This window comes from Pseudophryne corroboree, chromosome 1 (assembly GCF_028390025.1).
Source record: "Pseudophryne corroboree isolate aPseCor3 chromosome 1, aPseCor3.hap2, whole genome shotgun sequence".
NCBI lineage: Eukaryota > Metazoa > Chordata > Amphibia > Anura > Myobatrachidae > Pseudophryne > Pseudophryne corroboree.
In genome coordinates this window covers 616,656,342-616,683,306 of record NC_086444.1, presented here as the reverse complement: position 1 = coordinate 616,683,306, position 26,965 = coordinate 616,656,342, and the positions used below count along the sequence as shown (strand labels likewise).

Here is a 26,965-nt window from a genome sequence, read left to right as displayed (position 1 = left end):
GTACAGGGTGTAGCAAAGGGGGAGTGCCGCTATTGTACACTATCTGGGTCCTCTACTAGACATAAATTCTTAGGGGTATATGCAATTGCTGGCGAATTGCTGCAATTTTTAGCCCGTTTTTTAATTCGACACAATTCGACCGTCGAATTCCGGCAGGTGGGTGCCGGAATTCTACATATTCAATAAAAAACGGATTCGACAGTCCCGCTGTCGAAAAACGGCCGATTTGACGGATTTTGATTTTAAAAAATGTTAAAATGGGAAAAACCGGTAAAAAACCCAAAAAAAAATTGCGTGGGGTCCCCCCTCCTAAGCATAACCAGTCTCGGGCTCTTCGAGCCGGTCCTGGTTCTAAAAATCCGGGGGGGAAACTGACAGAGGATCCCCCGTATTTTTAAAACCAGCACCGGGCTCTGCGCCTGGTGCAAAAAATACGGGGGACAAAAAGAGTAGGGGTCCCCCGTATTTTTTACACCAGCATCGGGCTCCACTAGCTGGGTAGATAATGCCACAGCCGAGGGTCACTTTTATACAGCGCCCTGTGGCCGTGGCATTAAATACGCAACTAGTCACCCCTGGCCGGGGTACCCTGGGGGAGTGGGGACCCCTTCAATCATGGGGTCCCCCCCCTCCAGCCACCCAAGGGCCAGGGGTGAAGCCCGAGGCTGTCCCCCCCCCCCCCCCATCCAAAGGCTGCGGATGGGGGGCTGATGGCCTTAAAAAAATGAAAGAATGTTGTTTTTTCCAGTAGTACTACAAGTCCCAGCAAGCCTCCGCCGCAAGCTGGTACTTGGAGAACCACAAGTACCAGCATGCGGGAGAAAAACGGGCCCGCTGGTACCTGTAGTTCTACTGGACAAAAAATACCCAAATAAAAACAGGGGACACACCGTGAAAGTAAAAGTTTATTTCATACATGCCGACACATACATACTTACCTATGTTGACCTGCCGACTGCCACGTCTCAAATGTCGCCGACGATCCGGGGTACCTGTGAATAAAATTATACTCGCCTGATCCAGTGTCCTGGTCTTTTATTATAATCCACGTACTTGGCAAAAAAAAAAAACGAACACCCGGACCAGGCGGACTGAAAGGGGTCCCATGTTTACACATGGGACCCCTTTCCCCGAATGCAGAGACCCCCCGTGACTCCTGTCACAGAAAGATCCCTTCAGCCAATCGGGAAGCGCCACTTCGTGGCACTCACCTGATTGGGTCTGCGCGTCTAAGCTCAGACGCGCATTGCACAGCCCCCTCCATTACTTTCAATGGTGGGAACTTTGCGGTCAGCAGTGAGGTCACCCGCGGTCAGCGTCGAATTTCAAAAATCCGTTTTTTTGACGAAAAGTACTGAATTGCATTGTCGAATTTTTTTGGGGGGGCGAAAATGTCCCATTTTTCAAAATTTTCGGGAATTCGACCGCAATTGCATATACCCCTTAGTGTTTACTCCTGTGATATAGCAAGCTGCAAGCCTCACTGGGGCTGTACAGTTTGGAGGTGTGCTGGTGTCCTTCTCTCTTGTCTCCTCTGACATACAGTAAGGGCAAATACTGTCTGTGTGTGTTATTGTGCTTACTGTGAACATGGGTAAACACAAGCTGTGCAGTGTATGCTGCACCAGATTCTCTCCTCTATCGTCTGATTCTTTCTCATGTGTAAAACGCAGCCAATTTTCACAGATCAGTGAAGGGGCTGAGTGAGAGTGTACAGAGCCTGCATGGTTGGGGTCTCTTAAAACTGATGGTCGATATGTCATCACAGCTCACTGCTAATGTACAGAAAACTCTGCTACTACAACAAGCTGTTGCAGATTTAGCTGCTAGGGCAGATGTTACACAGCCCCCATCCTCTCGTGCAGGGCCACAAAAGCATGGTTTGCCTGCTCTACTATCTGACACAGATGAGGGTATTCAGGAGGATCTGGACCCCGTTAGTGGGGATCCTGATTCTGCTCAGGGTTTTGTACCCCTAATTCTGGCTATACGGGATGTTAAAGCTCCCTCTAGAGGACACTGCGTCACAGCAGTCATTTTTCTTTACTCAAAACAAGCCTAATGTCACTTACCCTGATTCTACAGAATTAGATGACCTATTTAAGCTGGCCTGGAAAAATCCAGACAAATTCTAAGTGTCAAAGTTTTTGCGTACTTTCCCATTTGCTCCTGAAGGTAGGAAATTTTGTGAGGAAGCCCCGGGAGTTCATGTATCAGTCTTTCGACTGTCCAAAAAAAACGGTGCTGCCTACACCGGGCTCTTTTACCATAAAGGATCCTGGGGATAGGAAAGTAGAAGCTACGCTCAAATCTATTTACATGGAAGCAGGTGTATCGCAACAACCGATCTTCGGAGGTTGCTGGATGTCACGTCATTTATTCATGTGCCACTCAAATTTAGGAGGGCCTCTCTGGGGCGATGCCTCTGGTCACTATGGTGACCCTCCTTAAGCACATTCAGGACACTACCCGCGTCCTGTGTGATTCGCTCAAGGAAATGGGCAATATTAATGCTAGGACTTCTGCCATGGCAGTGTCGGCGCGCAAGGCTTTGTGTTTTCGTCAGTGGATAGAGGACGCGGAATCCAAACGCAGTGTGGAAACCCTCCCCTTTTCAGGGGAATGGCTCTTTGGAGTTGAATTGGATACCTGGATTTCCAAAGTTACATCTGGGAAATCCACGTTTCTCCCCTCTGGGGCCCCACCGGCGAGACGCTCCTACCTGGGGCCGTCTGTACAGTCCTTTGGGTCTCGCAGATTTCGATCTAAGGCCAGAGGTGCTTCCAGTGCTATTAGAGGCACCAGAGGTAAGTCAAGAAAACCTGCCAGCATCAGCTCTCAGGAACAGACCACCAGTTCTTCTTCCACTAAGGCCTCAGCATGACTGTGCCCACCCCGAGGGTATCTCGAGGTGGGAGCTCGACTGCGTCACTTCAGCCGAGTCTGGGAGGCTTCCTGCCAGGATACCTGGGTCATAGATCTCGAATCTCAAGGCTACAAGCTGGAGTTTGACAGTGCTCCTCCCCTACGATTTTTCAAATCAAGCTTACCAGCTTTGGAGGATATGCTTGTTACGTTGCAACAGGCCATCCTAAAGTTGGTCCAGTCCCACGTCATTGTTCCAGTACCCATTCCACAACGAGGCAAGGGTTATTACTCTAACCTGTGTTTGGTGCCGAAACTGGACGGTTCGGTAAGGCCCATTTTGAATCTAAAGTCACTGAATCCTTACCTGAAGGTGTTCAAGTTCAAAATGGAATCCTTGCGAGCAGTGATTGCGGGCCTGGAAGAACAGGAATTCATGGTTTCCTTGGATATCAAGGACACCTACCTCCATATTCCGATTTGGCCGCCTCATCAGGCGTACCTGAGGTTTGCCCTGCTGGACAATCACTACCAATTCCAGGCTCTGCCCTTCGGCCTGTCCATAGCTCCGAGGGTGCTCACAAAGGTGATGGCGGAGATGATGATCCTGGTCCAGGGGGTCAATATTGTCCCTTACCTGGACGATCTTCTAATAAAAGCAAGATCCAGGGAGCTCTTGTTGCTCCACATCGACCGCACTATTCAACTTCTGTCACACCATGGGTGGATCCTCAACTTAGAGAAGTCCCACCTGGAGCCAACTCAGAGGCTCCTGTTCCTGGGGATGTTGCTGGATACTGTGGCCCAGAAGGTGTTCCTACCAGAGGACAAAACAAGAACACTTCAGGAGATAGTCCGCATGGTACTCCGGCCTACTCGAGTGTCCATCCATCTTTGCATAAGATTGTTGGGTAAGATGGTCGACGAGGCGATCCAATACGGCAGGTTCCATGCCAGAACTTTTCAGTTGGATCTCTTGAGCAAATGGTCCGTTTCACATCTTCAGATGCACCGGATGATACGGCTATTGCCTCAGGCCAGGATTTCCCTACTGTGGTGGCTGCAGTCCTCCAATCTCCTGGAGGGCTGGAGTTTTGGTATTCAGGATTGGACCCTCCTCACGACAGATGCAAATCTCCGATTATGGGGAGCGGTCACCCAAGGTTTGCAGTTCCAGGGCAGGTGTTCAGCCCACAAAAGCGTCCTTCCAATCAACATTCTGGAACTTCGGGCGATCTACAATGCTCTGCTTCAGGCCTCTCCTCTACTCAGGGATCATGCGATCCAGGTACAGTCGGACAACGCCACAGCAGTGGCGTATATCAATCGACAAGGAGGGACATAAAGCAGAGCCTGCATGCGAGAGGTGTCAAGAATACTCCTCTGTGCAGAAAGAAATGCATGAGCAATGTCCGCAATCTTCATTCCGGGTGTAGACAACTGGGAAGCGGACTTACTCAGTCGTCACGATCTCCACCCGGGGGAGTGGGGACTACACCAGCAGGTGTTCCAATAGATCATCTACCGGTGGGGCTGCCCACAGATAGACATGATGGCTTCTCGTCTCAACAAGAAGCTTCACTGGTATTGCTCACAAACCAGGGACCCTCAGGTGATGGCAGTAGATACACGGACGTCTCCTTGGCCTTACTGGCTAGTCTACCTGTTTCCTCAGATTCCGTTGCTCCCATGGGTGCTCAAACGAATCAGAAATCGGGGAATCCAGGCAATTTCGATTTGTCCTGGATTGACCTCGGAGGGTGTGGTACGCCGATCTTCTGGACATGTCTGTCGAAGACCCTTGGCCTCTGCCACTACGTAAAGACCTTCAACAAGGACCGTTCGTCTACCTGGACTTACTGCGACTTCGTGTGACTGCATGGAGGTTAAACGGAACATCCTAGCTCACAAGGGCCTTTCCAAGGAGGTTATTGCTACCATGGTTCATGCCCGGAAACCTGTGACGTCAAATCACTATCATCATATCTGGCGGAGATATATGTCTCTTGGTGCGAGGAACACGCATATCCACCTGCAGAGTTCCATTTGGGATGTTTCTTACAGGATAAGGGCTTACGTCTGGGTTCCATTAAGGTCCATATTTCATCTCTCTCCATTTTCTTCCAGAAGAAATTGGCAGTGTTGCCAGAATTGCAGACCTTCTTGCAAGGCGTATTCCACATACAACCTCCGCTTGTGCCGCCTACAGCACCCTGGGATTTGAATGTGGTGTTGAAATTCCTACAATCCTCCTGGTTCGAACCACTGACGATGGTAGAAGACAAGTACCTCATGTGAAAGACTGTGATGTTACTGGCCCTGGCTTCTGCTAGGCGTGTCTCAGAATTGGGGGCCTTATCGTTTAAAAGTGCCTAATGTACTTGGTCTTTTACGGAGCTCCGTACTAGACAGCAGTTCCTGCCGAAGGTGGTCTCCGCGTTTCACCTGAATCAGCCTATTGTGGTTCCGTCGGGTCATGGTTCTTCTGCTCCTCCGGAGGCATTGGATGTTGTGCGAGCCTTGAAGATCTATGTCAATTGGACAGCTCGGATCAGGAAGACTGATTCCTTGTTTGTGCTCTATGATGTGTAGAAAAAGGGTTGCCCTGCTTCAAAGCAGTCTATTGCTCGTTGGATTAGGCTTACTATCCAACAGGCCTATGTGTCGGCAGCATTACCTGTTCCTAAGTCTCTGAAGGCCCACTCTACTAGATCGGTGGGGTTTTGCTGGGCGGCTGCCCGTGGAGTGTCAGCCTTGCAACTATGCCGAGTTGCATCCTGGTTGGGGTAGAATACTTTTTGTTTAAGTTTTACAAGTTTGATACCTTGGCCAAAGAGGATGCCCAGTTTGGGCAGGCGGTGCTGCAGCAGTCTCCACACGGTCCCGCCTGTTCTGGATGCTTTGGAACATACCCATCGTACTAAGTTTCCCCCAATATCCCTTATGGATGCTAGAGAAAATAGGATTTTAAATACCTACCGGTAAATCCTTTTCTCGTAGTTCATAAGGGATATTGGGCGCCTTCCTCAGTGCGGTGACTTTTCTGCAGGTTCTCTTTTATGTGGTTACCTGTTCAGCTGTTGTCACCAGCTGTTGCTGGTTGTTATATGTTAGTGGTGTGCTGGTGTATAAATCTCACCACTGTTTTGTTCTCATAATTCCTTCTCTCATATATTTCCTTTCTCCTTCAGGCATGTTTTTACCTATAACTGGCTGTGGGAGGGGGCATAGAGGGGAGGAGCCAGCACACCTAGTGAAGAAAATTTTAAGTGCACTGGCTCCTTTGGACCCCATCGTACTAAGTTTCCCCCTATATCCCTTATGGACTATGAGAAAATGATTTACCGGTAGGTTTTTAATATTCTATTTTATATGGTGCCACAAAGGATCTGCAGCGCCCAGTTAGAGTATATAAACTGGGGGTGGGGGTCTTATTAGCATCCTGGGTCTGAAAGAAAGGGTCTGATCCTGGAAATATTTTTGAGATGTAAATGGTATGTTTGTGAGAGGTGGTATGAAGGAGAGCTATTAGTCAAGGATTGCTCCAAGACACTGCACTTGGGGGCTACAGGTAACCGTAGTGCCATCGATAGATAATAAAATAGTGGGAGGTGAAGTAGTACAGGAGGGTGGGAAGATCATCAGCTCAGTCCTTCTTTTTCTTTTTTTTCCTCATCAATAGTTTTTATTGGAAAAAATAAGGAAATACGTTTATCAAAAGTGTACAAAAAAAAAAGGGGGGAAAGAAGCAAGTAAGAGAAAAAAGGGGGAGGGAGGGGGCTACAAGTATACAATATTCCATTAGTTCATACAGACACAATTAGCTGTGCATAGTGATTTCAGAATGCAAACAACAAATACAAACAAATGGAGAGAACAAACAATTTCAGCCTTAACGCTCTCTCGTTAAGGCTGAATGGCATAGGATCAGATTGGGAAGCTTTAGGGAAGTACAGTACTGTAACGAAATGATGCCAAGGTGACGAAAGCACCAGTGGGGACCAGGCAGAGTACGAGCAGGGTAGATCTACCGTCTCCATAGTAAAATGGAACTGGATTTTGTGTATGACCTTTAGTAAAGAAGGAGGAGTTGGTTGCTTCCATAATTGCACTAATGCGGCTCTCGCTGCTATTAAAATTTGTCCAAGGACATAGCGTTTATGCGATGAAATGTTGTCAGGAAATTTAACAATGCTATGGAGGGCGAGGGAGAGAGCGTTAAATGCAACACATTAATAATTAATTTAAAAATATCTAACCAGAATTGACCAAGAACTGCACATGACCAGAATACATGAAAAATGTGGCCTATCTCACCGCATTTGCGCCAGCAGTATTTAGGGCCAAATAGTATGTAGCTTATCTGGCATTAGATACAACCTATGAAGCAGTTTCACGTGCATCTCAGTGTGATTCAAACATCTGGAAATTTTAAATGAAGTCAAAGATTTTACTCCATTGAGCCCCAGACAACACCAGATCCTCTTCCCACCTTTATATTCATGGATAAGAGCTAAATCTATAAGAATTTTATACCAAAGAGAAATGTCGCCCATAGATTTGTATTGAGAAATATGTGCTAAAATTGAAGGTGTCGGAGAATTAGTAGAACTAAGTAGCTTAGGTAGACTTTTCCACCAATGATGGATTTGGAAATAACATAATTCTGTCAGGAATTTGAAATTTGTTTTAACGTGGAGATTGGTAACAATAATGAACCGTTTAACAAATCGCCAAACGTTTTCACACCACAGGAGACCCACTTCACAAGATTCAAGTTAGGTATAAGTTTAGACGGCGACCTCAAATTAATGTGTGAAAGAGATAGCAATGAAATATGTAATTTTTTAGCCAATTTATCCCAAATTTTCAACGATGATTGTGTAGAGGATAGCAAGGAAGAGGACGGTCGTAAAAATCTAGGTATGTACACAGCATCTGCGAACGGAAAACTTATGCATGCTGCTTTTTCCAGAGAGACCCAACCTACACCTGAATTCGTGGCATAGTAAAATTTAAGTTGAGCCAAAACACAGGCTTCATGTTACATGGCCAGATCTGGGAGATTGAGACCCCTTTTAGCCTTGGGTGGAATCATTTTAGATTTTGCGAATTTGGGGGGGCCCAGTCTGCCAAATGTATTTAGTTAATATACAGTTACACTCCGTTAAGTATTTGGTGGGGACAGAGTAAGGAATTGTGCGGAATAAGGACATTAACTTCGGTAATAGGGACATTTTGAATGCTGCCATGCGGCCTAACCAGGAGATCTCATAATTAACCCAGGATTTAGTCAGAGAGGAAACTGTCGCGATAAGAGGTGGGAAATTCGCCTCAAAAGCTTTGGAGGTGACTGCCTGAATATTAATGCAGAGATATTTAATTGATTTAGACTGCCAATTATACGGATAGTGGGCCTGCAATGAGGGTGAAACTCTAGTGAGCTTTATAGGGAGGGTGTCCGTTTTGGTTGTATTCAATTTATAGTAAGAGGCCTTACTGTAGTCATCTAAGATTAAATGAAGGTGTGGGAGGGTTGAATAAGGGTTTGAGATGAATAAAAGAACGTCATCTGCAAAAAAACAGAGTTTATGATGTGAATCACCCACCACTACCCCTGGAAAATTATCGTCACTGCAGATCCTGCTAGAAGTTCAATAGCAAGAACAAAAATTAGGGGGGATAAGGTGCAACCCTGTCTAGTTCCATTAGATATTCAAAAGACATCCGATAAAAAGCCATTGCTGAACACACGGTCTGATGGGGCCGAGGTACAGTGAAAAAATAGATGTTAAAATTTGGCCACGATATCCAAACTTGAGAAGGACTTCTCTCATATACGACCAGTTTAGACGGTCAAAAGCTTTTTCTGCGTCGAGACAGCAGAAGAAGGCCCTGACCTTGGGATAAGGAATCTATTAAATTGAACACTCTACGAATGTTATCGGATGTCTGCCTGCCAGGAACAAATCCAGATTGGTCCATGTGGATCAGCAAGGGCTAAAGGAATTAACATGAGTAGTTATAAGTTTTGCATAAAGTTTAATATCGCCATTTAATAAGGCTATGGGTCGGTAGTTTTGGCAGTAGGCAGGGTCCTTGCCTGGTTTGGGAAGAGTTACTATTTGTGACTCCAGCATTTCCGGAAGAAGAGTACCTATCGTGGAGATCATATTAAAAAGTTCAGTCAACAGAAGAGTTACAATTTCACAAAATGAGGTGTAGAAATCATTAATGAAGCCATCAGGGCCTGGGGCTTTACCTTTTGGGCAGAGATTTTATAGCTTCATTGATTTCTAAGCTAGTCCAGGGAGCATTTAATGCAGCCAATTGATCATCAGTAAGAGATGGTAAATGTAACTTATCTAGAAAGGAAGATATAGAGGCAGAAAAAGGTTGAAAGGTGTCAGTGTCCTGAGAGAGATTGTAAAGCCGGGAATAATACTCTGCAAATTGATTTGATATATCTTTAGGGTTCAAAATCTTAGTATCAGTAGGGGAGAAAATATGGCTGATTCTGTTCCTCGCTTGTTGCATTCTCAGTTTTCAGGTTAGCGTCTTACCCAACCTATTCCCAAATAAATGTAAATTTCTGAAGTAGTCTATTTAAAGCTGATTGGGTTTGTGCCATGAGCAGCTTCTGTAACTGGCTACGAATGTCAGAGTTCTTTACGTAAGAGATTACTAGGCGAAGCTTTATTCTTATCTTCTATTTCTGTCAGCTTAATCTCTAGGGCACGCTGACGTTGGATATTCAGTTTTTTCAGAGTAGCACCTGCTTGTATAGCAGAGCCTCAAACGACAGCTTTAAATGCACACCAGTGGTTTTGTGTAGATGTGTCTTGAGGGACATTTGTGGCCATATAAGACACTATACTATATGAGAAGGGGCATGATCCGACCATGTGATAGGAAGGATGTCAAGTGATTTAGGGGTATATGCAATTCACCGCCGTTTTTTAATTCGACAGGTGAATTCCGGCAGGTGGCTGCCGGAATTCACCATATTCAATGAAAAACGGATTCGACATTCCCGCGGGCGAAAAACGGCCGATTTGCCGGATTTTGCCGCGAATTAAAAAAACGGGAAAAGCCCGGAAAAAAATGGCGTGGGGTCCCCCCTCCAAAGCATAACCAGCCTCTGGCTCTTCGAGCTGGTCCTGGTTCTAAAAATGCGGGGACAAAATTGACATGGGATCCCCCGTATTTTTAAAACCAGCACCGGGCTCTGCGCCTGATGCTGGTGCAAAAAATATGGGGGACAAAACGAGTAGGGGTCCCCCGTATTTTTTACACCAGCATCGGGCTCCACTAGCTGGACAGATAATGCCACAGCCGGGGGTCACTTTTATACAGTGCCCTGCGGCCGTGGCATTAAATATCCAACTAGACACCCCTGGCCGGGGTACCCTGGGGGAGTGGGGACCCCTTCAATCAAGGGGTCCCCCCCCCCCCCCCAGCCACCCAAGGGCCAGGGGTGAAGCCCGAGGCTGTCCCCCCCCCATCCAAGGGCTGCGGATAGGAGGCTGATAGCCTTGAGTAAATTGACAGAATATTGTTTTTTCCAGTAGTACTACAAGTCCCAGCAAGCCTCCCCCGCAAGCTGGTACTTGGAGAACCACAAGTACCAGCATGCGGGAGAAAAACGGGCCCGCTGGTACCTGTAGTACTACTGGAAAAAAAATACCCAAATAAAAACAGGAGACCGACACCGTGAAAGTAAAACTTTATTTCATACGTCGACACACACATACTTACCTATGTTCACACGCCGACATCGGTCCTCTTCTCCAAGTAGAATCCAGGGATACCTGAAAAGAAAAGATAAATACACTCACCTCATCCATGGCATAGAGGTAAATCCACGAACTTGTCAAAAAAACAAACCGGACACCCGTACCACACGGACTGAAAGGGGTCCCATGTTGACACATGGGACCCCTTTCCACGAATGCAGAGAAACCCCCCCGTGACAGCTGTCACTGAAAGGTCTCGTAAGCCAATCAGCGAGCGCAACGTCCTTGCACTCTGCTGATTGGCTCTGTGCGCGTCTGAGCTGACAGCGCATCGCAAAGCCTCTCCATTATATTCAATAGTGGGAACTTTGCGGCTAGCGATGGGGTCACCCGCCGGTCAGTGGCTGACCGCGGGTAACCCCACCACTGACGGCAAAGTTCCCACCATTGAAAGTAATGGGAGAGGCTTTGCGATGCGCTGTCTGAGGTCACACGCGCACAGCCAATCAGGTGAGCGCCACGGAAGTAGCGCTTCCTGATTGGCTGAAGGGACCTCAGTGACATGAGTCACGTGGTGTCCCGGCATTCGTGGAAAGGGGTCTCATGTGTCAATATGGGACCCCTTTCAGTCCGTTGGTACGGGTGTGCGTGTTTTTATTTTGACAAGTTCGTGGATTTACCTCTGGACCATGGATGAGGTGAGTGTATTTATCTTTTCTTTTCAGGTACCCCTGGTACCAAATGACATTTGACATTTATTTGACATTTTGACATAAATTCGACAATTTCGGGAATTCGACCGCAATTGCATATACCCCTTAGAATGCTGCAAAGATCATTTACCACCCAGAATCAGGTCGATCCTGGAATATGTATTATGTACAGGGGAGTAAAATGTATAGTCCTGTCCAGTTGGATTGTGTTTTCCATATATCATAAAGCTCAAATTCAGCTAGCAGATTTTGAAACGCGACAGAAGGACCAGAGTTAACTGAGGTGGCAGGCGACTTTACAGAAGTTGCTTTGAGAGATCTGTCCAACCTAGGGTTCAAAACTAAAGTTCCCCCATAAGAATTAAGGAGCCTTAAAAGACTTACGAATCAATAAAAAAAGTTTATAAAGGATAGGGACTTGATTAGAATTTGGAACGTATATGGGTACTAAAGTGACTGATTTGTCATTAAGAAGACCAGTCAGGATTAAATAGCGACCGTTTTTGTCAGAAATCTGGGAATAAAGGACGAGTCATTACTAAATAAGATAGCTACTCCGTTTCACTTAAAGGGGCCATTAGCATAGTACCCTGGAGGATATCTGTGGTCCTTAAACACAGGGGGGACACAAGAAAGAGAAGTGGGTCTCCTGTAGTGCTACAACCGTGGGTTTCTGTTTAGCAAAAAAAGAAAAGGCCAATCTACGCTTAGTAGGAGAATTCAGGCCTTTAACATTCAACGACAAGACTGTGGAGACATGGTGGTTTAAGAAAAACAAATGATAAACAACTATAGCTATACGTTCTGGAAGAAAGGTTACAGAAGATAAGACGCAATAAAAAAGCACACATGCAGTATGTGAGAAGAAGGATAAGAAAAGAGGGGAGAAGACGGGATTAAAGAGGAAAGGCAGAAAAAGGAAGGGAAAGAAAGAAAAGAAAGGGGAAAAAAAAAACCAGCCCAGTATATTGGGCCTGCATAACTACTGCAGAAATTTAATAATCGTGCATTGAATAACCGTGCAGTAGTATCGACCCATATAACTGTAATAGTAAACTTGAACAAATGAACATAGAAAATCCCCCACAAAATTGTGTAACTGTCACAAATAGAACATGGAGAGAAACAATTCAAACATTATACGAAAATGACAAGAGTATCAAATAATTATAAAGACACATAAGCTGCATCATATCAATACGCCCTAATAAGAAAGCATAAAATATTGGGGGTAATTCTGAGTTGATCGCAGCAGGATCTTTGTTAGTAGTTGGGCATAACCATGTGCACTGCAGGGGAGGCAGATATAACATGTGCAGAGATAGTTAGATTTGGGTGGGGTGTGTTCAATCTGCAATCTAAATTGCAGTGTAAAAATAAAGCAGCCAGTATTTACCCTGCACAGAAACAAAATAACCCACCCAAATCTAACTCTCTCTGCAAATGTTATATCTACCCCCCGTGCAGTGCACATGGTTTTGCCCAAATGCTAAAAAATTTCCTGCTGCGATCAACTTGGAATTACCCCCATTAAACGAAGTATAGAGGAAAACAAGGCAATCCATACTTATCAGCCCGTCCAGTACACGGGCATTGGAAGAAGGTGTCTCAAAAGTCCAGCTCACAGCAGACGAGAAGGAGATCACAAAGATGGTCACAAGGTCTCAGGTAGTAGAACAGTCAGCAGACTGAACAGAATTCTCCTTGGCGCTGGCGGGTGGTTTGACCGAGATATCCCAATCCATTAACAACTTAATCCCGGCATCCAATGAGGGGATGGTATAAGAAGAATCTTCATACGAGACGATGAGCTTCACTGGAAAACCCCAATGATAGGCATTGTCATGGGCCCGAAGAGCTGTCCTGAACGGGGCAAATGATCTCCGTTTAGCAATTGTAAGGGCGGAGATGTCCGGAAATATCTGTAAGCCTCCCAGTATGTCAGATTCCCCAGCAGACCGTGCAGCCCAAAGGATGCGCTCTTTGATCGTGAAGGAATGCACCCGAAGCAATGTGTCCCTCGATAGCGAGGATGAGACCGTTCGAGGTCTGGGGAGACGGTGGATGCATTCAATCAGTAAGTCCCTCTCTTCTGCGTTAGGCAAAAGCTTTGAAGGGCGAGATTATTTGACATAATGATTTGACCATAAGTGGGGCATCAGAGTCGCAGTCCACTCCCGTAGCAGAGAAGGCACTTGGAGGGCAGCCCAGGGTTGAAGTATCAGGCAAACAAGAAGTTGAAGCATAAGGGCAATGGAGAGGCCTCAGTCGGTTTCTTCTGCGCAGGAAAGGACACACTGGGAGGGAAGAACCCCTTTGGGTTTTTTTTAGGATGCTTACTAGCAATGAACTCTAGAGTGCAAATTTAGAGTAGTTAATGGACTTCAATGCCGACGTAAGTGAGCTGAAATGTAATCCGTAAGGCATGTGTAGGTATAAATTACATGGGTGGTAGAATTAGGGACAGGACATCACATTGTAGCTATAAGGGTGAGGAGCAGCACTGCAACTGCGAGTCAGAGCCCAGCCTCTGTACAGAGTATTGAATGATATACAAGTCCACTGGGTGGGAGAGAGCCTCCAGGAGGGGCTCAAGGACTGATCCACGTCAGAAAGGAGTAAACTGAGTAAGCAGTGATGCAGCACTGGGTGTATGAGAAAAGCACAAATGTGGGTGTGCAAGGCAGACTGATCAGTAAGCTATGTAGATCGCAGTGACAGAACTCCACTGCGGGAGAGGTTGTTCCATGCAGTGTGAGGGGGCTGCTGCAGCACCCTCCTCACCTGTATTATAGTGGCTGCAGGCTCCACACAATGGGGTAGTCGGGTCTGCAGGAAGAGCAGACAGTTCACAGGCCAGCTGGTGACTTTATCTTGCCCTGCACCAAGCACCTAACAGTCAGCCCACCTGATCAAGTTGAGAGAGGTCTCACTCTAAGATGGCCACCGGGAGCCTTCCCTGCAAGCCACGCAGCCGCATCTGTTTAATGCTCCTCCGCCAGTCGGTGAACAGGAGCCGGGCACCGCAGGTCACAGTAGCAGGTGAGTGCCGCTGTAGCAGCGCTGCGTCCGGATCTCTTCTTCCGGACCGTGGCTTGCAGAAGTCCAGCCCGGCCACACTCCAAACTCCAGCTCCCGGCTTCAGAGGGAGAGGCAGACCTATGTCTGGGAATAGAGCAGGAAACGGTCCCGGAGTGCAGGAAGTGTACCCAGCGTCTAAGAACTGCTAGGGGTGGCAGAGGTATAGGAAGTACACCTCGCAGGTGAGAAATATTAATCTAATTAGACCCAAAACTGTAGGAGCTCAGCCTGGACACCTCTTCCTTCTTTGCCAGCCAGGGCACGCCCCCGATCAGCTCAGTCTTTGACATGTTAAGTTTATGAAAACACTGGGACATCTAGAAAGAGATGGGAGAAAGACAGTTGGAGATTCGAGTGAGGAGAGCAGGGTAGAGGTCAGGGGAGGAAAGGTAGATTTGAGTATTATCAGTATAGAGATGATATTGTAAGTCAAAAGAGTGAATAAACTCACCTAAAGAGGATGTATAGAGAGAGAAAAGGAAAGGACAAAGAACGGAACCGTGGGGGGGGGGGGGGGTCAACTACTGTTAGTGGAGGTGGAGTCATGAGAGGAGACCGAGAAGGAACGGTCAGAGAGGTAGGAGGGCAGTATCATGCAAACCATGGGAGTGAGGGATTTGCAGAAGGAGAGGGTGGTCCACAGTGTCAAAAGCAGAGAGGTTAAGGAGTATAAGCAGAGAGGAGTGGCCCTTGGATTTAGCAGCAAGGAGGTCACTGCAGACTTTTGTAAGGGCAGTTTCAGTGGAGTGGAGAGGGCGGAAGCCTGATTGGAATTGGTCAAGCAGTGAGTGGGGAGGAAAGAAAGGCAGTAAGGTGGTTGCAGACGATACGCTCAAGAAGTTTGGAGGCAAAAGAGAGGCGAGTCAGTAGATGTAGAGGGTGTTCGGATAAAGTGTAGGTGTTTTTAGTAATGGGAGATGAGTATGTTTGTGAAGGCAGAGGGGCAGTGCTTGATGAGAGGGAGAGATTGAGGAGGTGATGAGATAGGGTCATGTGGTGGGGGAAGGGGGGGGGGATCAGATGAGGACCATGACTTCCTCTCAAGATACATGAGAGAAAGATGTAAGAGGGAGGGGTGTTAGGGGGAAGGAGGTTGCTGGTGCTCTGGTGGGATGTAATATCCTGATGTAGGGAGTCCATTTTGGAGGGGAGATGAGATAGGGGTGTTCAGAGGAGGGCGATGACAGTGGCAAAGAGGCCCCGGGGGTTGGATGACTGGGAGGAGATGAAGTTCTTGTAGTATAACTGTTTAGCGAGGGAAAGTACAGCACTGAAGGATGAGAGCATAAGTTTGAAATGGGGTAAGTCTGCTTTATAGTTTGGTTTACTCCACTGTTGCTTGGCAGTACGTGAGCATTTTTGCAGCTATGGTGTGCCAGCGTTGAGGTGTTCATCTGCAAGGGTGATAAGTGGTCGGTGGAGTGACAGTGGCAAAAGTAAGGAATGCATTTTATAGGGAAGTGGATTGTTCAGGGCATGAAAGAGAAGGTAGTCAAACAGGGAGGATAGGGAAGTGGTGTCAGTAGCCTCAATGTTTTGCTTAGTGACGGTAGCCTTAGGAGATGAAGAAGGCAAAGCAAAGAGAGCCAAGTTAAAATAAAATGATTGTTTTTAGCCCAATATTGGACTTCAGTGTACTAGGCTACTAAGTTGATGAACTCATTGGCCAATAAATTATAAACGGCAACCAAAGTGCAGCTTCCTAACACCAGAGTGCAATATAGCAATATCCTACTTCCAAAGGGCAATATAGCTGCTATCAGCAGCTCTCCATTTGCTGTGAAATTAGTGTAAATCTGTAAATTTCTAACTGGAAAATGGTGACACGCGCATATTGAAAATGCTTGAATAACTTTCTTGTTACTGTCATCTCGGGCAAATGGATGAATTAGGTTGAAAAGGGGTCTCGGACTGTTTCTAAGGAGTTGAGATTTCATGCCTGTTAACTTCTTGTCTTGTCTACACCTCATACCCTCTCTTGACTCATTTCTCAATATCTGTCACTTCTACTGTCAGTTTTTTTTACCTTATTTACACAGTGGCTACAAATGCAGGTATTAAAAATGAAATCTGTCTGTATATTGCACAGTGTGGCTATAAACCTAAATGTAATAATATATAGCACAATTCATCTGTTTAGAGTTACTAAACTTAAACTGTAACAACCACTTATGTGCTTTACATTATTTCTACACCACAAAACCACATATTTATGTACAGTAATGTGTCAGTGTGTGCATCATATGAAGCCGATATAGCTTGGATCTACTAAAACAGGGGTGGGGAACCTCCGGCCCGCGGACCTTATCCGGCCCGGAGAGGCATCTTGACCGGCCCGGAGGCAGCCGCCGAGTGTAAAGCCGTTTGCGGCGCACGGCTTCCTGGAAGATGTAGTTTTCTCTACACTGTGCACTGTATTCAATATACAGTGTGAGTAAACTACATCTCCCATGATGTAGTGCGCGACAGACGGCTCAGAGAGGTATGAGGCAGCTGTGTAAAGCCGTCCCCGGTGCATGGCTTCCTGGGAGATGTAGTTTTCTCACACTGTGCACTGTATTCAGTGTACATTGTGAGAGAACTACATCTCCATTGATGCCGCAGCTGCCCTTCCAATGGGCCTTTGCTCCGCGCCCGTCTCCAGCATTGCAGGTAGCAGCGCGGCCACCTTGAGGGAAGACTGGTGCATACTCAGGAGTCGCCGGTAAGAATACATACAGTGCAGGGGGGAGGGAGTGTAACTGTTAGCGTTAGTGTGGTACAGAGCAGGGGAGGGAGTGTCAGTGTGTTGCAGGGGAGGGAGTGTGTCAGTGTGTGGTACAGCGCAGGGGAGGGAGTGAGAGTCAGTGTGTGTTACAGGGCATGGGAGGGAGTGTGAGTGTCAGTGTGTTACAGGGCATGGGAGGGAGTGTGAGTGTCAGTGTCTGTTACAGGGCATGGGAGGGAGTGTGAGTGTCAGTGTGTGTTACAGGGCATGGGAGGGAGTGTGAGTGTCAGTGTGTGTTACAGGGCATGGGAGGGAGTGTGAGTGTCAGTGTGTGTTACAGGGCAGGGGAGGGAGTGTCAGTGTGTGTTACAGGGCAGGGGAGGGAGTGTGAGTGTCAGTGTGTTGCAGGGGAGGGTGTGTTGGGGTCAGTGTTTGGTACAGTGCAGGGAGAGGGAATGTGAGTGGAGAGTCAGTGTGGTTCAATGCAGGGGAAGGGAGTGTGAGTGGAATCAGTGAGCGAGGGGTATTTCTGTGGGCAAGAAGTTTCAATGTAGAAAATACTCTTGCTTTGAGAAGGGGATTAATGCCACGCCTACTTTCCTAGGAGAGTGTGTGCATGGGGGTGGGGGGCGCTTAAAAAATGGCCCGCGAATGATGTCGAAAAAATCCAAATGGCCCTTGGCATGAAAAAGGTTCCCCACCCCTGTACTAAAAGGACTATTGTGGTTTTCAGTTCCTTGATTTAATTTGTTTAACTATTAAGGACAGAAGAATATAATGGTCGGGGAGCTTGGTTACTTTTTCCCATATAGAAGCTGCTTTCCAGAAACACACTAACCAGGTGAGGGATATTTCTGTAATGGGCAATATGAGCCCTATAATGACAGAAATGGGTCAACAGGTGGTGGAACTTTACGTTAGGTTCTTTGATTTAAAATGAGTGTTACTATTCTTTATTAATGCATACTATTACCTGCTTTTTCATGGCCTGTTTTGTTTTTGTTTATAGGTCAAAAAAGTCTCCATCATGTAGGGGACACATTAGAGACCTTAGTTCTGATGAACCCTGCTAAGAAGTCATTATGTGATGAGGTATGGTGATGTTTTACAATTGTTAATACAGTGTTAGTCTGGTCATTGATATGGAAATTTTATTTAATGTTTCTCTTACGTCCTAGAGGATGCTGGGGTCTAGATTAGTACCATGTGGTATAAACGGGTCCACTAGGAGACATTGGCACTTTAAGAGTTTGAGAGTGTGGGCTGGCTCCTCCCTCTATACCCCTCCTACCAGACTCCGTTTATAATATGTGCTCGGAGGAGCCGGTCACAGCTAGGGGAGCTCCGTAGGAGTTCTTATAGTTTTTTTTATTTTGATTAGAGTTTAGGCACAGGGGGGCAACAGCCGCCCTGCTTCGAGGGACTAAGGGAGGGGGGGAGGTAGTGTCCGCCCTGCAGGGTCTAAGCCACTATCTCCGCTGACAGGACCCCTGAGGGGATCGAAAGTCCGCCGCCACAGTGGATCGCTCATCCCAGCAGCATGCTGCCACCCCTTTACAGAGCCATAAGATCAGTGGCGAGTTAGTAACCGACCCCCCTGGCAAGCGGGGAGCCAGTGTGAAGATGGCGGCAACAGCGCTCTGGGGCTCAGTGGTACATAGTGCGGCGCTGTGAGGGGCGCCCTGAGCCAGCGCCTACACCCTACACTGACCAACAAGCCTGTCAGGGTCCCAGGACCTCTGCCAGCACTTTACCTCAGGCCAGTATAATCTTCAGTAGAGTGGGAAGCAGCGCCATGAAAGGGGGCAGAGCTTCTCCTCAGAGCGGACCCAGCAGGGTTCAGTGCCATTTTCCTACCTGCAGAAGCGCTGTCAGTGAGAGCTGTCCCTCCATATCAACTCCAGCTATCTTGTACGGTACCAGGGGGTTGTAGAAGGGAGGGGGAGGCTGTGTAAAGTGTGTGTGTAGTCTATTAAGGTACACAGACAGCGCTGGTAGTTTCATTAGATCTACATTAAAAAGTGCGGTGTGTGGGTTGGCTCAAATCTGTGTCTCTATGTGGCATACTTGGGGGGAAACTGTGTTTGACATTTCCCTGTGTGTGTGTGTTTACTATCTCACATAGCCAGGTCTAGGGACTCTGTGTAATATGCTGCAGAGGATGTTTCCTCTCAGGAGGGATCCATTCCATTTACACAGGATTGCAATGCTTTGTCTCAGATCCCTATTTCTCTAACGTCCTAAGTGGATGCTGGGGACTCCGTAAGGACCATGGGGAATAGCGGCTCCGCAGGAGACTGGGCACATCTAAAGAAAGCTTTAGGACTATCTGGTGTGCACTGGCTCCTCCCCCTATGACCCTCCTCCAAGCCTCAGTTAGATCTCTGTGCCCGAACGAGAAGGGTGCACACTAGGGGCTCTCCTGAGCTTCTTAGTGAAAGTTTTAGTTTAGGTTTTTTATTTTCAGTGAGACCTGCTGGCAACAGGCTCACTGCATCGAGGGACTAAGGGGAGAAGAAGCGAACTCACCTGCGTGCAGAGTGGATTGGGCTTCTTAGGCTACTGGACATTAGCTCCAGAGGGACGATCACAGGCCCAGCTTGGATGGGTCCCAGAGCCGAGCCGCCGGCCCCCTTACAGAGCCAGAAGGCAGAAGAGGTCCGGAAAATCGGCGGCAGAAGACGTCCTGTCTTCAACAAGGTAGCACACAGCACTGCAGCTGTGCGCCATTGCTCTCAGCACACTTCACACTCCGGTCACTGAGGGTGCAGGGCGCTGGGGGGGGGGCGCCCTGAGACGCAATAAAAACACCTTGGATGGCAAAAAATGCATCACATATAGCTCCTGGGCTATATGGATGCATTTAACCCCTGCCAGAATCCATAAAAAAGCAGGAGAAAAGTCCGCGAAAAAGGGGCGGAGCCTATCTCCTCAGCACACTGGCGCCATTTTCCCTCACAGGTCCGTTGGAGGGAAGCTCCCTGGCTCTCCCCTGCAGTCACTACACTACAGAAAGGGTTAAAAAAGAGAGGGGGGCACTAATTAGGCGCAGTATTAACTATACAGCAGCTATAAGGGGAAAAACACTTATATAAGGTTATCCCTGTATATATATATATATATATATATATATAGCGCTCTGGTGTGTGCTGGCAAACTCTCCCTCTGTCTCCCCAAAGGGCTAGTGGGGTCCTGTCCTCTATCAGAGCATTCCCTGTGTGTGTGCTGTATGTCGGTACTTTTGTGTCGACATGTATGAGGAGAAAAATGATGTGGAGACGGAGCAGATTGCCTGTAATAGTGATGTCACCCCCTAGGGGGTCGACACCTGAGTGGATGAACTGTTGGAAATTACGTGACAGTGTCAGCTCTGTATAAAAGACAGTGGTTGACATGAGACAGCCGGCTACTCAGCTTGTGCCTGTCCAGACGTCTCATAGGCCGTCAGGGGCTCTAAAGCGCCCGTTACCTCAGATGGCAGATATAGACGCCGACACAGATACTGACTCCAGTGTCGACGGTGAAGAGACAAATGTGACTTCCAGTAGGGCCACACGTTACATGATTGAGGCAATGAAAAATGTTTTACACATTTCTGATAATACGAGTACCACCAAAAAGGGGTATTATGTTCGGTGAGGAAAAACTACCTGTAGTTTTCCTGAATCTGAGAAATTAAATGAGGTGTGTGATGATGCGTGGGTTTCCCCCGATAACAACTGATAATTTCTATAATGTTATTGGCATTATATCCTTTCCCGCCAGAGGTTAGGGTGCGTTGGGAAACACCCCCTAGGGTGGATAAAGCGCTCACACGCTTGTAAGGGCTCTACCCTCTCCTGAGATGGCCCGCCCTTAAGGATCCTGCTGATAGAAAGCAGGAGGGTATCCTAAAATGTATTTACACACATACTGGTGTTATACTGCGACCAGCAATCGCCTCAGCCTGGATGTGCAGTGCTGGGTTGGCGTGGTCGGATTCCCTGACTGAAAATATTGATACCCTAGATAGGGACAGTATATTTTTGCCTATAGAGCATTTAAAAGATGCATTTCTATACATGCGTGATGCACAGCGGAATATTTGCCGACTGGCATCAAGTCTAAGTGCGTTGTCCACTTCTACCAGTAGAGGGTTATGGACACGTCAGTGGTCAGGTGATGCGTATTCCAAACGGCATTTGGAAGTATTGCCTTATTAAGGGGAGGAGTTATTTGGGGTCGCTCTTTCAGACCTGGTGGCCACGGCAACAGCTGGGTAATCCACGTTTGTACCCCAGGTCGCCTCTCAACATGACAAGACGCCGTATTATCAGGCGCAGTCTTTTCATGGACAAGCGGGCAAAAGGTTCCTCATTTCTGCCCCGTGACAGAGGGAGAGGAAAAAGGCTGCAGTTTGGTCAGGCTCTGTCCCTATTCCTGCAAAATCCCCTAGCATGTTCCCACAGAAACGTGCACTTGCCCAAATTATGCAAGATGACATGGATACTGATTCTGATACTTCAGACTGTGATGGGGATGTGCTAAGGGGGGTGGCATCCCTTGCAAAGGGGGTGCAGCTCATGATTGAGACCATTAGAGATGTGTTAAACATTAATGACACTATACCTGAGCAGGTTGAGGAGGCTTACTTCACTGAAAATAAGAAAGGCCCGCTAATTTTCCCTGCGTCAAAAGAGTTAAATGCTAATTAACTTCCCTTCCCTGAGGAAGATAGGAAAAAATGGGAAAACCCACCAATTGTTGACACATCTGTCTCCAGACTATCTAAAAAGGGGTGGTTTTACCTGTCCCTGGCTCTACCGCGTTGAAAAAAACGGCTGATCTTCAGATTGACACTACGCTCAAATCCATATAGACTGCTTCAGGAGTGGCCTTAAGGCCCACTATTGCCTGTGCATGGATTTCTAAAGCCATAGTAAAGTGGTCAGGCACATTACTAGAGGATTTGGATGCAATGGATAGAAGTGACATTGAATTGTTTTTACGTAACATACAGGATTCTGCAGGGTTCATGGTGGAATCCATGAAAGACCTGGGTACGCTGACTTCACGGATATCCTCCATGTCGGAATCGGCTCGCAGGGGACTCTGGCTACGCCAATGGTCTGCAGATTCGGAATCCAGGAGAAGTGTGGAGAACCTACCCTACACAGGTCAGGCTCTATTTTGGGAAGCGTTGGATGCGTGGATTTCCACGGCAACCACAGGTAAGTCACTTTCCTTTCCTCTGCTACTCCTACGAAGAAACCGTTTCTTCAACTGTGCAGCAGTCCTTTCGGACCGCTAAGACAAAAAAGCCCAAGCCTTCTACCACTTTCTTTAGAGGTGGTCATGCAAAATCCAAAAAGCCTGCACCCGCAGTCTCCCAAGACCAGAGGCCTGCTTCTGGTTCCTCAAAATCCTCAGCATGACAGTGGACCTCAAAACCTGGAGGACGGGCTGGTGGGTGCAAGACTCAGACGTTTCAGCCACGTCTGGGTGTCATCCGGCCTGGATCCCTGGGTACAGGATATTGTGTCCCAGGGGTACAGACTAGCGTTTCAAGAACTCCCGCCTCACCGATTCTTCAAATCAAGCTTGCCAGCTTTGCTGACAGACAGGGCTATCCTACAGGAAGCCATCTTAAAATTGGGAAAATCACAGGTCATTGTCCCAGTTCCACCTCATATGCAAAACAAGGGTCATTATTCAAACCTTTTCGTGGTACTGAAACCGGATGGTTCTATCAGACCAATTTTGAACTTGAAATCGTTGAACCCTTACCTGAGGGTGTTCAAATTCAAAATGGAGTCTCTCAGAGCAGTGATTTCATGTCTGGAGGAGGGAGAGTTTCTGGTATCCCTGGATATCAAGGATGCATACCTCCACATTCCGATTTGGCTGCCTCATCAGACTTATCTCAGATTTGCACTGTTGGACAGTCACTATCGATTCCAGGCACTAACCTTCGGCCTTTCCACAGCACCAAGGTTGTTCACCAAGGTGATGGCAGAGATGAAGGTTCTCCTCCGCAAACGGGGTGAACGTAATCCCATATCTGGACGATCTGCTGATAAAGGCAGCTTCCAGGGAGAGGTTGTTGCAGTCCATTGTTCTCACGACTCATCTGCTCAGGTAACACGGTTGGATCCTGATTTTTCCAATATCACATTTGGAGCCAACCAGGAGGTTGTCTTTTCTGGAAATGATCCTCGACACAGAAGTGCAGAAGGTGTGTCTTCCGGGGGGAAAAGCGTTGGTGATACAGAATACGTCTGCCTCCAAAAGCCAGGATTTCACTCCTCTGGTGGCTACAACTACTTCACCTTCTGGAGGGCCACGGGTTCGGGATTCAGGACTGGATCATTCTAACCACGGATGCAAGTCTCGGGGGCTGGGGCGCAGTCACTCGGGGGGGAAATCTTCCAAGGAAGGTGGTCAAGCCTGGAATCCAGCCTACCAATAAACATTCTGGAGCTAAGCCGTTTACAACAGTCTTCTCCAAGCGGCCCATCTTCTGCGAGATCGAGCCATTCAAGTGCAGTCGGACACTGTAACGACAGTGGCCTACATAAACTAACAGGGCGGAACGAAGAGCAGAGCTGCAATGTCAGAGGTAACCAGAATCATCCTCTGGGCAGTAAAACACGCGTTGGCACTGTCAGCAATCTTCATTCTGGAAGTAGACAACTGGGAAGCAGACTTCCTGAGCAGACACGATCTCCTGAGCAGACACGATCTCCATCTAGGAGAGTGGGGACTCCATCCGGAGGTGTTCACGGAGGTAACAGATCTTTGGGGTGTACCTCAAATAGACATGATGGCCTCTCGTCTCGATAAGAAGCTTTGGCGGTATTGTTCCAGGTTGAGGGACCCGCAAGCCATGACGGTGGACGCCCTAGTGGCTCCGTGGGTGTTCCAGTCGGTGTACGTGTTTCCTCCACGTCTACTCATTCCAAGAGTTCTAAAGCTCATACGGAGAACAAGAGTTCAGGCGATCCTCATTACTCCGGACTGGCCAAGAAGGGCTTGGTATGCGGATTTTCTGGATCTACTGCTAGAAGAGCTGAGGCCTCTTCCTCTTCTGGAGGACCTGCTGCAGCAGGGGCCGTTCGCTTATCGAGACTTACCGTGGCTATGTTTGACGGCATGGAGGTTGAACACCAGATATTAGCTCAGAAGGGCATTTCCGAACAAGGTTATTCCTACCCTCATACAGGCTAGGAAAGGAGTAACGTCTAAACATTACCATCGTATTTGAAAAAAATATGTATCTTGGTGTGAGTCCAAGAAGTTTCCTACGGTGGAGTTTCAACTGGGACATTTTCTCCTCTTCCTGCAAGCAGGTGTGGATATGGGCCTGAGGTTGGGATCCGTAAAGGTCCAGATTTCAGCCCTATCCATTCCCTTATAGAAACAGTTGGCTTCCCTCCCAGAGGTTCAGACTTTTCTGAAAGGGGTTCTGCACATCCAGCCTCCCTGTGTGTCTCCTACGGCACCCTGGGATATTAACGTGGTGTTACAGTTCCTCCAATCGGATTGGTTTGAACCTCTACCAGAGGTTGAGGTCAAATTTCTCACGTGGGAGGCTGTCACTTTGTCGGTCTTGGCTTCTGCTAGACGTATGTCTGAGTTGGGGGCTTTGTCTTGTAAGAGCCCCTACTTGATCTTCCATGAAGATAGAGCTGAGCTCCGGACACGTCCGCAGTTCCTTCCGAAGGTTGTGTCGGCATTTCATATCAACCAACCTATTGTGGTGCCAGTTGTTACTGACTCCTCAGTTTCATCAAAGTCCTTAGATTTTGTAAGGGTTTTGAAAATCTATGTGAAGTGGACTGCTCGTCTCAGAAAATTGGACTATCTGTTTGTCCTGTATGATCCCAAGAAACTTGGGTGTCCTGCTTCTAAGCAGATGATCTCTCGCTGGATCAGGTTCACTATCCAGCATTCGTATTCTACGGCAGGATTGCCGTGTCCTATGTCTGTTAAGGCCCACTCTTCTCGTATGGTGGGTTCTTCCTGGGCGGCTGCCCGTGGTGTCTCGGCTTTACAGCTTTGCTGAGCGGCTACTTGGTCGGGGTTGAACACGTTTGCAAAGTTCTACAAGTTCAATACTTTGGTCTTTGAGGACCTGAAGTTTGTTCAGTCAGTTCTGCAGGAGCCTCCGCGCTCTCCCTCCAGTTCTGGGAGCTTTGGTACATCCTCATGGTACTAATGTGGACCCTAGCATCCTCTAGGACGTAAGAGAAAATAGGATTTTAAGTACCTACCGGTAAATCCTTTTCTCGTAGTCCGTAGAGTTTGCTGGGCGCCCGCCCAGCGCTTCGTGATCCTGTTATGGTTACTTAGTTCAGTACTGCTTAGTTCTTGGTTTAGTACTGTTTTGTTTTCTCTGACGTCCTAGTGGATGCTGGGAACTCCGTAAGGACCATGGGGAATAGCGGGCTCCGAAGGAGACTGGGCACATCTAAGAAAGAATTAGGACTACCTGGTGTGCACTGGCTCCTCCCTCTATGCCCCTCCTCCAGACCCCAGTTAGAATTCTGTGCCCGGCCGAGCTGGTTGCACACTAGGGGCTCTCCTGAGCTCCTAGAAAAGAAAGTATATATTTAGGTTTTTTATTTTCAGTGAGATCTGCTGGCAACAGACTCACTGCTACGAGGGACTTAGGGGAGAGAAGCGAACCTACCTGCTTGCAGCTAGCTTGGGCTTCTAGGCTACTGGACACCATTAGCTCCAGAGGGATCGAACACGGGCCCAGCCTCGGTCGTCCGGTTCCGGAGCCGCGCCGCCGTCCCCCTTGCAGAGCAAGAAGAACGTCCAGGAAATCGGCGGCTAAAGACTCCGGTCTTCATTAAGGTAGCGCACAGCACTGCAGCTGTGCGCCATTGCTCCCCATGCATACCACACTCCGGTCACTGATGGGTGCAGGGGGGGGGGGGGGGGGGGCGGCTCCCTTGGCTGCAATAAGAGTACCTTATATTGGCATAAAACACATAATATAGTCAGTAAGACTATATATGTGTAAAATCCCCTGCCAAAAATATCCTTAAAAAAGCGGGAGAAGTCCGCCGAGAAGGGGGCGGGGCTATCTCCCTCAGCACACTGGCGCCATTTCCTCTCACAGCTCCGCTGGAGGGATGCTCCCCAGGCTCTCCCCTGCAGTTTCCAGGCTCAATAGGGTGAAAAAGAGAGGGGGGACACTAAATATAGGCGAAAACTGTATATTTATAGCAGCTATAGGGGAAAAATCACTGTGTGTAGTGTGAATCCCTGCATTATATGGCGGTCTGGTGTGTGCTGGCAATACTCTCTCTCTGTCTCCCCAAAGGACTTTGTGGGGTCCTGTCCTCAGTCAGAGCATCACCTGTGCGTGTGTCGGTATGGCTGTGTCGACATGATTGATGAGGAAGATTATATGGAGGCGGAGCAGGTGCCGATAAGTGTGATGTCACCCCCTGCGGGGTCGACACCAGAGTGGGTGGATATGTGGAAGGTATTAACCGACAGTGTCAACTCCTTGACATAAAAGGCTAGATGACGTACAGCAGTGGGACAGCCGGCTTCTCAGCTCGTGCCTGCCCAGGCGTCTCAAAAGCCATCAGGGGCTCAAAAACGCCCGCTACCTCAGATGGCAGACACAGATGTCGACACGGAGTCTGACTCCAGTGTAGACGACGATGAGACAAATGTAAAATCCACAAGGGCCATCCGTTGTATGATTACGGCAATGAAAAATGTGTTGCACATTTCTGACATTAGCCCAGTTACCACAAAAAAGGGTATTATGTTTGTGGAGAATAAGCATCCAGTGGTTCTTCCCCCATCAAATAAATTGAATAAAGTGTGTGAAGTGGGGTTCCCCCGATAAGAAAATAGTT

At 47.8% G+C, this 26,965-nt stretch overlaps 1 protein-coding gene across 2 annotated transcripts in view; it reads left to right on the top strand.

The window, feature by feature from the left end:
- MAP1S (microtubule associated protein 1S) overlaps nucleotides 1-26,965 on the top strand; it is a 158,271-nt gene that overhangs the window by 69,759 nt on the left and 61,547 nt on the right. For both annotated transcript variants that reach the window (XM_063914428.1, XM_063914427.1), the window contains exon 3: nucleotides 18,112-18,194. In XM_063914428.1, the coding sequence (XP_063770498.1) occupies nucleotides 18,162-18,194 (33 nt within the window). In that variant the 5' untranslated portion in view covers nucleotides 18,112-18,161. The remainder of the gene's footprint in view (nucleotides 1-18,111; nucleotides 18,195-26,965) is intronic.